Here is a 12942-nt window from a genome sequence, read left to right on the forward strand (position 1 = left end):
TATTTTCGCAATACCTTGCACACATTTAAAGTTTTGGTAGGATCCATACTGCTTTGTTGAGTCATATCATCATATGGCTTCCATCACACTGATTTCCTCTTCACTTGCAGCTTCTCCACCAATCACCACCATTAACACAAACATGTAACCACCTCAAATACGACCTACTGTGGCTCTATGGTTTTTCTTATACCCTTGTTAGAAACCGGCCCCTGACTCTACTCTGGGCATATAATGTTATTGCCTGTCAACACCTTATTAGTTAGTCTAAATTCTGTATTCATACTAACTGGTGTTGATAATATTACTAGTTATATATGTCCTCTTAGTTGTCTGGCACTGATTTAATTCTGTCCTTGCACTCTTATTTCCAGGCAGGGAAGCTGCTTCCCATTGGAGAACAAATTGCATCTTGTTCTTTGGATCCTCCTAAGGTAAGTGCCATAGGTGCAGTTAAAGAAGAGTGTGGATTGCAGGCACACATTATTAGAAAATGATCTGCCATAATGCTCTAGAAAGCAGCACTTCCGCAAGAATGTTATGCTAGGAAGTTTAGAACATTGGAAAGTTGAGATCTCCATTGAACACAACAAAGAGGCACCCTCAATGGGTGGACTCTTCTAATAGTATTATTGCCATCCTCCCTTTGGCTATAACAGTTGTTAATGTCCTCCTCCTTGTTGTAGGCCTGTGACCTGTGTCTCAGACCTATAACTCAGTTAAAGGGCTTTAATAACCGGTTCTTCTCTTGACAGTGGCTAGAATACTATAATAAAGCCCTGCATCCCAGGAAGGATCATGCCAGCAGAACCGTGCATAAGGGGACTCTCTGGAATACCAACGCTATGAAGAATGGAACCGACAGATTGGCTTGTCATGTTATGTCTGTTTGTGGCACGCACTATCAACCGTTAGGGAATCTTGGTCCTGAGCAGGTGAGCAGCCTGGATGAGGGACAACTACCCAAAGCTCAAAACAGATAAGTTGGAGGTTCTTATTTTCAGCACACACCACCCTCTGGACTCCTAGTGGCTGTCAGCACTTGGACCCACCCCCACTCTGAAAGACTACGCCAGCAACCTCTGCATCATCCTCAACAGCAAACTCTCCACAAAATGTCAGTTTATCTCCGTCTCCTCAGCCTGCTTCTACATGCGCCACAAGATATTCAGGTGGCTCCCCACCAGCACCATGAAGATAGTAATGCAGCCCCTCATCACCAGCAGGCTGTACTACGATTATGCACTCTATGCAGGAACCATCATCAAACTCATGCAAAGACTCCAGATGATCCAGAACGCAGCTGCCAGACTGTTCCTCAATCTGCCCAAGAGAATCCACATCATCCAGCACCTGAAGGACTTCCACTGGCTCCCAGTCCAGAAGAAATGCCATTTCAAGCTCCTGTCCCTCACCTACAAAGCCCTCCATGATCAAAAATCCGCCTTGATAAACCACAGCCTTCACTTCCACCAACCCTCCCAGGAACCTCCCCTCCGCACACTTCCATCAGATCCCTCGTATATGCCATTGACACAACAGAGGATGATCCTTCTCCTTTCTCGCCTCCAAAGCCTGGAACACCCTCCACTTCAACCTCCGCACCTTACCATCATTGACCAACTTCTGGAATGAGCTCAAGACCTGGCTCTTCAACTGAAGATCCACAGCAAGTGCCTGGATACCCTCTCGGGTGACAAGAATGTGCTCTATAAATACGACGTGATAGATTGATTGATCATGCCTCTAGTCTTGCCTGGGGTGGGAGGTCAATCGAAAAGTCAAAGCTTCAGCTTCTTGCGGCACTCAAGAAGAGAGGAGGAGACTCTGATCTGTATTGGGCGGTTATTCCTGGCTTTTGGAGCTATGTATAAGACCATGCCTCTGGATCTGTTTCTGTGTATCTGTGGAATGTGGGTGAGTAGGATGCCAGCAGAGTGGAGGTGTCTTGATGGTTGGTAGAAGGCGATACGATTGTTCAGGTAGGTGGGCATGTGTTGTTTAGGGTCTTAAATGTGTGAGTGAAGTGTTTGAACTGTGCATGTTTGTGTATTGTGAGATAGTGAAGTTCCATGAGGTGTGGTGTGATGTGTGTTTGTAGTTTTTTACTGAGTTTCTTGATGATTCTAGTGTAGAGGGTGTTGCCACTTGTTGATGATGAGGGCATGGTTTGCTTATGTTCTGGCAATGCTTGCGATACATTTGAAGGTTTTCATCAGCATCTTCAGGATGTGAAAGCAGATTGCTAGGACACCATTGACCTGCACAGTCATGTCCAGTTTGTTGTCTGTGATGATCCTATGGTTCCTGGCGTGGGGGTGAGTGTGGGCCCAAGGTTGGCCGGCCATCAGATGGAGTCCCATGATGAGGCGTTATTGATAAATATCAGTATTTCTGTCTTGTCGCTGTTGAGCTTAAGACAGTTGGACTTCATCCAGTTGGCTACTTCCGTCACGCAGGCAGGGAACTTGGTCCTTGTTTTGGGGATCTAGTCCGACAGGAAGAGCAGGAATTGCATTTCATCAGTGTAGGAGAGTATGTTGATGTTGTGTGCATGCACGACACTGGCCTAAGTGATCATGTACGCGTTGGAGAGGGTAAGGCTGAGGGTTGAATCTTGAGGCACTTCACATATAAGTTTTCAGGCTTCCGATAAGTACGGTGCTAGACACACAGCTTGAGTTCTATCCATCAAAAAGGAGCAGATCCAGCGGCGAGTGGGCGCTTGGATGCCTAGGTCCTGTAAGTGTGTGATGAGGATGGGTTGGGAGACAGTGTCAAATGCTGCTGAGAGGTTCCAGGAGAATGAGGGCCGCTGTGTCACCTCTGTCCAGGATCATGTAGTCGGTGATGGCGATGAGTGCTTTTTCTGTACTGTGGTTGGGTCCAAAGCTGCTGGTTGCTGAGGTGGTCAGTGAGGCATCTGTTGATGAGTTTCTTTAAGACTTTGGCTGGGCACGCTAGGAGGGAGATCGGTTTGTAGTTGGTTACAGTTGGTTTGTAGTGGCAGTTGGGAGTTGATTGATTTTGTTAGCAAATAAATAATGCTCTCGAAAACATGCCAGGAGAGATTCAGGCCCAGAACAAGAAATGTACATAAAATAATCATATCAAGGACACTGCCCTAGATTACAGTTTTTACGATCAATGTTTCATCAGATAGGACAATAACCTTATAGTATTGTACCATGAGAAATTTGTAAATAATTGCTACACAAGGTAGAATAATTGTGTCAGAAATCCAGAACGCTGTCTCATTGAAATACGACACAGAATTAGCTTTGTTTAAACATGTTTTGATTTACCATTCACCTAGATTATAAAAAAGCAAAATATATCATTTACAGTGATACATTTCAAGAGACCTGGCTTGAAACAAACTTTATCTGCATTCAATCAATCAATCAATCAGAGTACTTGTACAGCATGCTACTTACCCGTGAGGGGGTTGCCGTTACTGCTCGAAGAGCCAGGTCTTGAGGAGTCTTCTGAAGGCGAGTAGGTCTTGGGTCTGCCGTATGTGGGTAGGGAGGGTGTTCCAGGTCTTGGCACCAAGGTAGGAGAAGGATCTGCCGCCGGAGGTCGTTCGTTCGATGCGGGGGGCAACGGCGAGGGCGAGGCTGGCGGAGCGGAGCTGGCGGGTGGGGGTGTAGAAGCTGAGTTTGCTGTTCAGGTAGCCTGGTCCAGCATTGTGGAGTGCTTTGTGTGCGTGGGTGAGGAGCATGAAGGTGATCCTCTTGACGACAGGGAGCCAGTGTAGGTCTCTCAGGTGGGGGGTGATGTGGCTGCGGCGGGGGACGTTAATGATCAGTCAGGCGGAGGCCTTTTGGATGCGTTGTAGTCGTCGTAGGTGTTTGGCTGGGATTCCTGCGTAGAGTGCGTTTCAGTAGTCCAGGTTGCTGCTGACGAGGGCCTGTGTCACTGTTCTTCTTGTTTCGGTTGGGATCCACTTGTAGATCCTGCGGAGCGGGCGGAGGGTGTTGTAGCAGGAGGAGGAGACGGCGTTGAGCTGCTTAGACATGGAGAGGGAAGAGTCAAGGATGAATCCTAGGTTGCGTGCATGGTCGGTGGGTGTCTGTGCTGTTCCCAGTGTGGTCGGCCACCAGGAGTCGTCCCAGGCTGAGGGGGTGGGTCCGAGGATGAGGACCTCTGTCTTGTCCGAGTTCAGTTTCAGATGGCTGCTCCTCATCCAGTCGGCGACGGCCTTCATTCCCTCGCAGAGGTTTGTTTTGGCTGTGTGTGGGTCCTTGGTGAGGGAGAGGATGAGCTGGGTGTCGTCGCCGTAGGAGATGATGTTGAGGTCGTGATGGCAGGCCACTTGTACGAGGGGGGCCATGTAGACGTTGAACAGCATCGGGCTGAGGGATGAGCCCTGGGGGACGCCGCAGATGATGTCAGTGGCTTCGGATCGGAAGGGTGGGAGGCGGATGCTCTGGGTTCTGCCGGAGAGGAAGGACGTGGTCCAGTCAAGGGCCTTCTCTTGGATTCCGGCTTCTTGGAGGCGTGTCTTTAGAGTGCGATGGCAGACCGTGTCGAAGGCGGCTGACAGGTCCAGGAGGATGAGGGCTGATGTTTCGCCATTGTCTAGTTGGCACCTGATGTCGTCTGTGGCGGCAATGAGGGCTGTCTCGGTGCTGTGGTTTCGTCTGAATCCGGACTGGGACGAGTCCAAGATGTTGTTGTCTTCGAGGTGGCGGGCCAATTGCATTTTGACGATTTTCTCGATGACCTTCACCGGGAACGGGAGCAGGGAGATGGGCCGGAAGTTCTTGAGGTCCTTGGGGTCCGCCTTGGGCTTCTTGAGGAGGGCGTTAATTTTGGCATGCTTCCAGCTTTCCGGGAATGTCGCTGTTTCAAAGTAGATGTTGATGACCTTCCGTGGTTGGGGAGCAATGGCTGCGTCTGCTTTGTTGAATACGTGGTGTGGGCACGGGTCTGACGGAGATCCTTAGTGGATGGAGTTCATGACCTTGCGTGTCTCGTCGTCGTTGACGTTGGACCAGGAGGTCAGGCGGTTGGCGCTGGTGGTGTTCGCATGGGAGGTGGAGTCTGGCGTAGTCGGGGCGGTCATGGTGTTGAAGCTGTCATGGATGTCAGCGATCTTGCGGTGGATGAAGATGGCCAGTGAGTCGCACAGTTCTTGTGAGGGCGGGATGTCGTTGGCATTGGCGCTGGGGTTGGAAAGTTCTTTTACAATGCTGAAGAGCTCTTTGCTGTCGTGTGCGTTGTTATCCAGGCGGTCTTTGAAGGAGGATCTCTTGGCTGATCTGATGAGGTGGTGATGTCTGCGAGTGGCATCCTTGTGGGCTGCGTGGTTTTCCGGTGTGCGTTTGTGGAACCATTTCTTCTCCAGTTTCCGGCATGCGCGCTTGGAGTTCTGGAGCTCGTCGGTGAACCAGGTGGCTCTCTTGCTGGCGTGGCTGTTGGAGGGTTTCTTGAGTGGGGCGAGGTGTTGGCGCAGTCCTCGATCCACTGTCTGAGGTTGCGTGCTGCGGCATCTGGGTTGGTGGGGTCGGTGGGTGGGTCCTAGGCAAAGGTGGTGATCAGCTGGTCTTCGGTGACTTTGCTCCAGCAGCGGCATTGCAGCTGTTGGGTGCGGTGGTGCGTGGTTGGTTTCTTGAAAGTGAAATGGATGCAGCGGTGGTCGGTCCAGTGGAGTTTGGTGGTGTGGTTGAAGGCGACGCGGGAGCTAGTGGAGAAGATGGGGTCCAGCGTGTGGCCGGCGGCGTGGGTGGGTGCGGTGACGAGTTGTCTGAGGCCGAGGTTGGCGATCAGCGTGGCGGCGTTAGCGGTGTCATTGTTGTTCTCGAGGTGGAAGTTCAGGTCCCTGAGGAGGATATAGTCCATGGAGGCGAGTGCGTGGGTGCTGGCGAGGTCGGCTAAGGAGTCGTTGAACTGAGCCCGCGGTCCGGGGGGTCTGTAGACGAGTGTTCCTCTGAGGGTGGTGTTGGTGTCGGTGTGGATCCGGAAGTGCAGGTGTTCGGCGGTGTTGAGGGTGTCGTCTGCGTGAGTGGCGACCTTGAGGGTGGACTTGTGGACGATGGCTATTCCTCCTCTGATTCCGTTGGCGCTATCCCTGCGGGTGATCTTGTAGCCGTCCGGGATGGCTATGGCGATGTCTGGCGCCGAGGAGACGTTACACCAGGTCTTGGTTAGGAAGGCCACGTCTGGGTGGGGTGTCGAGCAGATCCCAGAGCTCGACGGCGTGTTTTCATGTGGAGCAGGTGTTGAGGAGTATGCAGCGGAGGTGGTTGGGTCCAGTCCTTGGAGGATTGGTGGCTCTGTCGCAGGTGAAGCTGCAGGTGCGGCAGGAGAAGGGTCCGTGGGACCGTTTCGGGGCGGCCTGGAAGCAGGTGTGGTTTCGGCCGCGTTGAGTGCGTGGAGGGTGCTGGCATTACATACTCCCTTTGATTTTCAGTGGGAGATGCATAGGAACCAGTGGCACAGTTTTGAACCACATGTTCTTGAGGTCCCACCTCACATGGCAGTTACGTTATCTGAGAGTATCATGAGAAGAGGACTGCCTTACATGCTGAGATCCTTTTAGGCAGTCATGCATTTATGAGTAGATGCACACCATTCCTTTTTTCTCTACTGAAACTGGCTACTCATGATCCATTGAGTGTGCAGATCTACTTTTGCTATTGCCTGATTATGTGTAAACTCTTCTCTGTAACTCAGGACTAACATCCTGTTTTATATTGTTGTGCTAATACCAAATCAAGTACAAGCTCCAGTTTGCACCCTACCCAGTATAAGAATACGGGTGCAAATTGCACCACCGGGGATTTCGCATGCCTGATTTTCACCTGATAAAACATGGCACAAATTCAGTGGGCAGACAGTTCTTTCTTGTTCTTTTAGCAAATTTTAGTAAAGGGAAGAAAAGTGCTAGTTGCTTGTTATCCTACATCCCGGCATTCATAAAGCAGAACGGAGCATAAATTGTGCATCTATTAATTATCAAACTTAGTGTAATTTTTATTTACCCATTAAGCCTTTTTAGGGCTCGCGCCGTGCATTGCAGTGAGCAGCACTGCACGCGCAGGCGATAGCCCTTGTTGTCCGGGGTTTGAAAACAGACCCTGGAATTGCACACGCTCGTGCGTGTGCTTTTCCTTTTGGGTTCCGCTATCCGTATTATCGTTCCATAATTGAAAACATATGGCTCCCAGTGGCGCGCGCGCACCACTCGCGGGCATTGTTTTTTTTTTTTACAATAGCAATCGCTTTCGCGATCACTTTCTGTGCCGCTTGTTATGAAATGTAGGAGAAAGCCTCCATTTTACCGATGAGTAACACAACCTGTCAATCAAATGAATATGGTAGTTAACAGACACAGGCAGAACTCTTCATAAGTTTAATATTCTAGATTTATAAATTCACAAACGTGAACATAAGTATATTAAATTGACTGCAGTGCAGATCTGTTCCAAAAAGCTCTGAATAATCCAAATAAAATTCAAGCCTAGCTTCCGTGCTGCCAACTCTGCTGGCACGAGGATAAAAGTTTGCCTCCTTGCAGTTTTTTGTTATCAGTGCAGCTCTGTGTTTTCTGCTGCAGTCAAGGAAGTCACGAACGCCAAGGATTCAGCTTTTTCCATGACTTCACATTTTCTATAGTTGAACTTGTCAATTATGCAAGTTTGCCTTTCGCAATAATCGCTTAATATTATTCACACAGCTGATAGCAGTAGATTAGAGCTTGCCTCTAACTTTGGGTCCTCTTTCTTACAAGTGCAAAATACTTGTCAGTAGAGTAATATGGAAAACAGTTTAAACATATCCACCAACAGAACAACGTCTGCTGTTTCTCAGGAGAGTCTGAAGGCGCAGGGGTGCAGAGCGGCGTGAGGGGTCCATTTGTGCATACAAACATATTTATCTTTCTTTAAACGGGCTACTTTGGCTGCTGTAGCCTTGAGTACGGGCCTGACCATGGTCTCATATGCTGACGACACTCAGTTAGTGGTGGCACTATCTAATAATACCGAGCAAGATGCGCTTAAGTTTCAGGGCGATCTTGCGGCAGTGGCCGAGTGGATGACTGCTAACTGTCTCCGACTTAATTCCAACAAGTCGTAGGTTTTGGTGGTCGGCAGAGAGACCTCTGGTGGCCAGCTAGCCTGGGCACGCCCCCTCCCCCCAAGCAAGTGGTTAAGAACCATGGGGTATGGATGGACTCATCCTTAAACTATCGAGTCCAAACCAAAAAAATTGCAGGTACTTGCTTTGGACTTTTACGGGGGCTTAGGCCGCTGTTGGGCCTCTTTGATGCTTCTATACGTCAGGTTATTAGCCAAGCTTTGGTCCTGTGCAGACTGGATTACTCTTGCTCCCTGTATTTGGGGTCTAATAAAGCAGAGGTTCAGAGGCTGCAAAGGACACAAAATGCTGCAGTCAGAACACTTCTAGGTCTGCGCAAGTTCTGCTCTGTGTCCAGTGCCATTCGCCACCTCCATTGGCTTCTGGTGGGCCAGGCGCATTGAATTCAAGGCTCTGTGTATCTCTTTCAAGGCCTTAAAATTGGCCACCCGCCTATTTTGGCTAACCTCCTCTCACCGAATGTTCCTTCACGTCCCCTCCTGTCAGAGGGTCAGCATTTGGTAGTGGTCCCCCGAATCCGTAGAGTGCGGGCTGGTGGTCGCTCTTTTCGCTATAGAGCTGCCGCACTCTGGAACACACTACCTTTGCAGATTTGTGGCTTAGAGAACTACCTGGAATTTAGGAAGGCTATCAAGACCCTGCTCTTCCCCACTAACAATCTCATGTCACTCTTTCGGTCTTTCTTTCAGCGCCGGGATGCTGTTTTGCTGGGGCAGTTGTCGCCATATATAAAACACCCTAACTTTGGTTGATGGGAGAATTAAAGACGATATCTAAAACACTTTACCATCATCGCTGAACTCGTCCCCCGTATTCCTGGACATTTTTTTTCATTGAAACGCACACCCACAGAGACAGAAAGTACTGGCGAAGAATGCACTGCACTTTCCCCAAGACTTATAATTAAATTACTGAAGTCTTCCTAAAAAACATCACACTTACCTTTCCTTTAAGCATTTGACACAACATTAGTGACAGTCTCTCCTGCAGTTTTTTGTTGTGAGAAGCGTAACTTGAAATGAAATGGGGGTGCTTCATCTCTGCATCAACAGCCACGTGAATGTCAGCATGCGATCTTTTCCCATTTCCTGGGCCATATTTACCCAACTTTGAATGTTAAACCACCTTATAGATCTCAGATGCCCTACCGGAAAGTGAATGCTCGAGGGCCGTCCTTGCGACTTCTCATGTTTGAAAAGCAAAACATCGGCTTCTGTAGCAGAAGCTGATGGCTAAAAATGTTAGAACTGGTGTCAAATATCACAGCATGGAGACTCCGTGAAGATTAGTTACCTGCTCCGGAAGAATGTTTTAAACCAGGCCAGCTTATTTTATTCAGACAAATACCATCTTCAAAGTACAGGGACTTTGCACATACTGTTTTTGTAGTAAACGTTTCGGCTGGTTCTGCTGCTTTTGTCTAGGTTTCCACTATACAATATACCAGATAACACATCATTTATGGCCAGGGTGGGCTGAGGCAGGAAATAGGCCCTGGCATCAAAATAAAAGTGGCCTCCATTAGCACATCTGATAGCTATAGAAGTGGCCAGGGTTACAGGCATGGGAGAATGCTACAAGTGTGCTTCCTGCAATCAATGTTTGAGGCAATATCAGGGACACAGCAAGATAAAACAAGCATTTGCAATGCAATAAGTCTTGCATTATTAAAGTTTGAGCTACTGGTGTTGCATTATTTAACAATGCCAATAGCTCAAACTTTAATAATGCAAGACCTATTGCATTGCAAATGCTTGTTTATCAAGGTATAAGCTTAAAGAATCTGCATTCCATGGTTCGGAGAGGAGTCCCAAAACTTAAAAACGGTTTGAATGTGTTTGTAATTGTGGATTTTAAAAAAAAATATGAAAGAACTTATTTCCTGTCCCTTCGTTGTCCCAGAACTGTGGGAGGAGCATCTCATCAGTGGGGGCTTTGGAATTCTCACCAAAATGCCTTCTGGCCTTCTCTTTCATGGCCCCAGCCTAAGTGCGAGAATCAGAGACTTGATTTTCAGTGGTCCCACCAGTAACACCTTTCTCTTTTTAAAGAGTATTAGAAACCTGGTTGGGTGCCTTCTGCCATGATTGAATTTCCCCGACATTTTTTTAGGGGAATAGTTTTTGAATAAATGTCTGTGTGCCTTGAATGTATTGACATTCAACACCATGTCTTTGTCAATTTGGTCGCTGAAAAATAAGCCTTGGCCAGCAACCCTCCCTTCTTCCCAGTGGACAACACTTCTAGCCTGGTATTTAACAGGCGGTGTAATTTCTCAGCCAAAATAGCACAATTAGCATTCCCCAAAAGGCAGATCTATCTCTGAGCCCAATCTTTCTGTAACTCTTGGTTCCTGCGCTCAATCTCCTTGTTTCCATGGACAACGCCCACATTTTTTCCAGTTCCCGTCAGGTATGACATGCACACCATGATGTATCCAGCTTCTCTCTGGATTCTCATATGCATTTTATCACAAAGGTGCAAGACTAGGGATTGATATCAAGGGTCGCTGGAACCTTGAAGCCTCTGGATGTTTTAGGCTTATGCCTCAGGTTTCCTTATTCTGATTTGAACTCATTGATGTACTCAGACAGAGGGTTTCCACTGTGAAGAACATTCATGCCTCAATTTCTGGTCCTACTATTTCTCCTCTTCTCCTGCATTTGGTTTCTAATTAGGTTAGGTCTGTGCCACTTTGTCACTCTAATTACGCTTGTAGGATTTCAGAGTATAGATTTGATTCTGGATGGTCTGGTCTCGCGGGCAGCCTCTTCCAGTCATCTCGGTTCAGCTGACACACAAAGGCGACTAGCATCTGGTGCCTTCTGGAAAGAGCTCAATGGAGAAAAAAGCAGGGGAGGCAAGAAACCTTCAGAATTCTTGTGGAGTGGGCTTCGGTACGGCTGGGGGACCTGAAGCTGGTGAACAGTGATAGGCCAGTGTTGGACAAGACACATGGTCTGAGGGTCCCAGGAAGATGCAGCAGTTTCTTGGAGAAAAGTGCTTGGAAGAACAAGCAAGGCTTAAAAAACCACAACAAAAAAGTGAGAAGACCTGGCAAAATATAGGAAAAACACCTGGGTAGTGCCAAGAGTGAGGAAAACGACGGGAAATATCGGAAGCATTGCAAAAGAAAGAATAGCAAGGTTTCTTTCCTTAAATAGGATGGATAGAGGAAGAACTGGAATTCTGGGAAGAAGCACCATATGCACCAATGGCCGACAGCGCTTTGGCAAGGAGTGGAATGCAGCGGGAGATACCTGCACCGGCGAGCCGTCCACCTAGAGGTAAGTAGAGCAAAAAAAGACAGCGTCAAACTGGTGCTGCTATGGAAGGACACCCTGCACGCGAAGTGCAAAAGAACCCGGGCTTCCGCCTGCCTGTGCCTGATTTCATGAAGAATCGTGGGCGGCCCAGTGGTAGCATTGCAGCACTCCGCGCCATTTTAGTTTTATGAAAGGCTTCCTCCTATTGGACATAGGTAAGGCCCTTGTTATGGCGTTGGAGAAAATTCTAATTCTGCTACTGAGAGTTACAAGTAAGGGTGTGCAAAATTCATGTAATTTGCTGTCACAAGGGACACCTAGTCATGTACAGAGAGTCCATTAGCACTGCGATGTATACTTAAAACTGTATTTTCGATTTACTGTTAAACAAATTATGGGAAGAGCTATCCTGTTGATAATGTCTGTGAATAGTCTTGTTGGTGAACTGAGCTATCCCAGTGGCCATATTTGCAATTAACTTTATTGAAGTATTGGGGATAGAAGGGATTGCAACAGGAAAACTAGGAATAATATTCAGATTTGTTTTTTAACCTACAGAATTCTGCATGTTTTAATTTTTTTCTGAACCATTTGCTCTGTTAAATTTCGGCAGGTTTAGAACAGTGAGAACATGATACTTATCACACAAAAAACATCGATCTGAGCCCTTGGCAAACAAGACTACCATTGGGATATGGCTCTTAACTTGTAACAAGGGCTTAAATCTCAGAATGCAAAATAAAACAATGTCTAGAACATAAAATATAAACATTTTAATTGCTACAAATTGCCTTCAAAAGGTAATTGATTGAAATAACAATGTCTTTAGAAATTGCTCTTTTTGGATAGATATCTTGTGATAAAGATTGGTTCAATTGACTCCCTGGGGACGCTGTGGGAGTTACTTACAGCTACTGTAAGAGGGGAGATTGTCAGGTATTAAATGTGCTGAAAAAGATAGGCTCAGCAGGAGATTTCAGATCTGGAGAAGCACGGCTTTGAGTTAGAGGTGCATTACCTCAGGTTTCTGATGGGCCCTTCCTTCGAGACTCTACATACTCAATCGTCCTACGACAAACATTTATGAATGAGGCATGGACCGTGTGCCTTACCATGACAAGGCCACTGGCCTTACAGATCCAGCGGATATTCAGAGACTTTTCCACATTGCAAGTGAATGCAGCCAAGTCATCGTTCTATCTGATTTCACCCCCCCCTCCCCACCTCCCCACACAATATGCTGTGTGCAGATGGCTTACACTTTCTCAAAGATGGATTCCATTACCCTGTAGTCCCTGTAACGGAGGACAGACAAAGGGCCTGGGACAACACTTTATAGTCCCAGCTTTACAGGCTGACACAACTCTTCAAATTCTGGGCCTTACTTCCTCTCTCCTGTTTGGAGAGGTAAGAATCTATGAAATGGTGGCTTTGCTTTACCCATTTTAAACTTTCCTGTATGCCATTCCTGGCTCTTTCTTTGGCCACCTCAACATACTCTTGTGGGAATTTCTGTGGAATAACAGACCCTTAGGATTCCATTAGCCAAATAGTGTAAATCTATCTTCAA

The 12942-nt window shown here is 47.6% G+C and overlaps 1 protein-coding gene across 1 annotated transcript in view; it reads left to right on the plus strand.

The window, feature by feature from the left end:
- Nucleotides 1-12942, plus strand: part of EFHB (EF-hand domain family member B) — a 231308-nt gene that overhangs the window by 16597 nt on the left and 201769 nt on the right. The window contains exon 2 of the mRNA XM_086942169.1: nt 375-434. Within this exon, the coding sequence (XP_086798295.1) occupies nt 375-434 (60 nt within the window). The remainder of the gene's footprint in view (nt 1-374; nt 435-12942) is intronic.

This window comes from Lissotriton vulgaris, chromosome 10, assembly GCF_964263255.1.
Source record: "Lissotriton vulgaris chromosome 10, aLisVul1.2, whole genome shotgun sequence".
NCBI classification, from domain to species: domain Eukaryota; kingdom Metazoa; phylum Chordata; class Amphibia; order Caudata; family Salamandridae; genus Lissotriton; species Lissotriton vulgaris.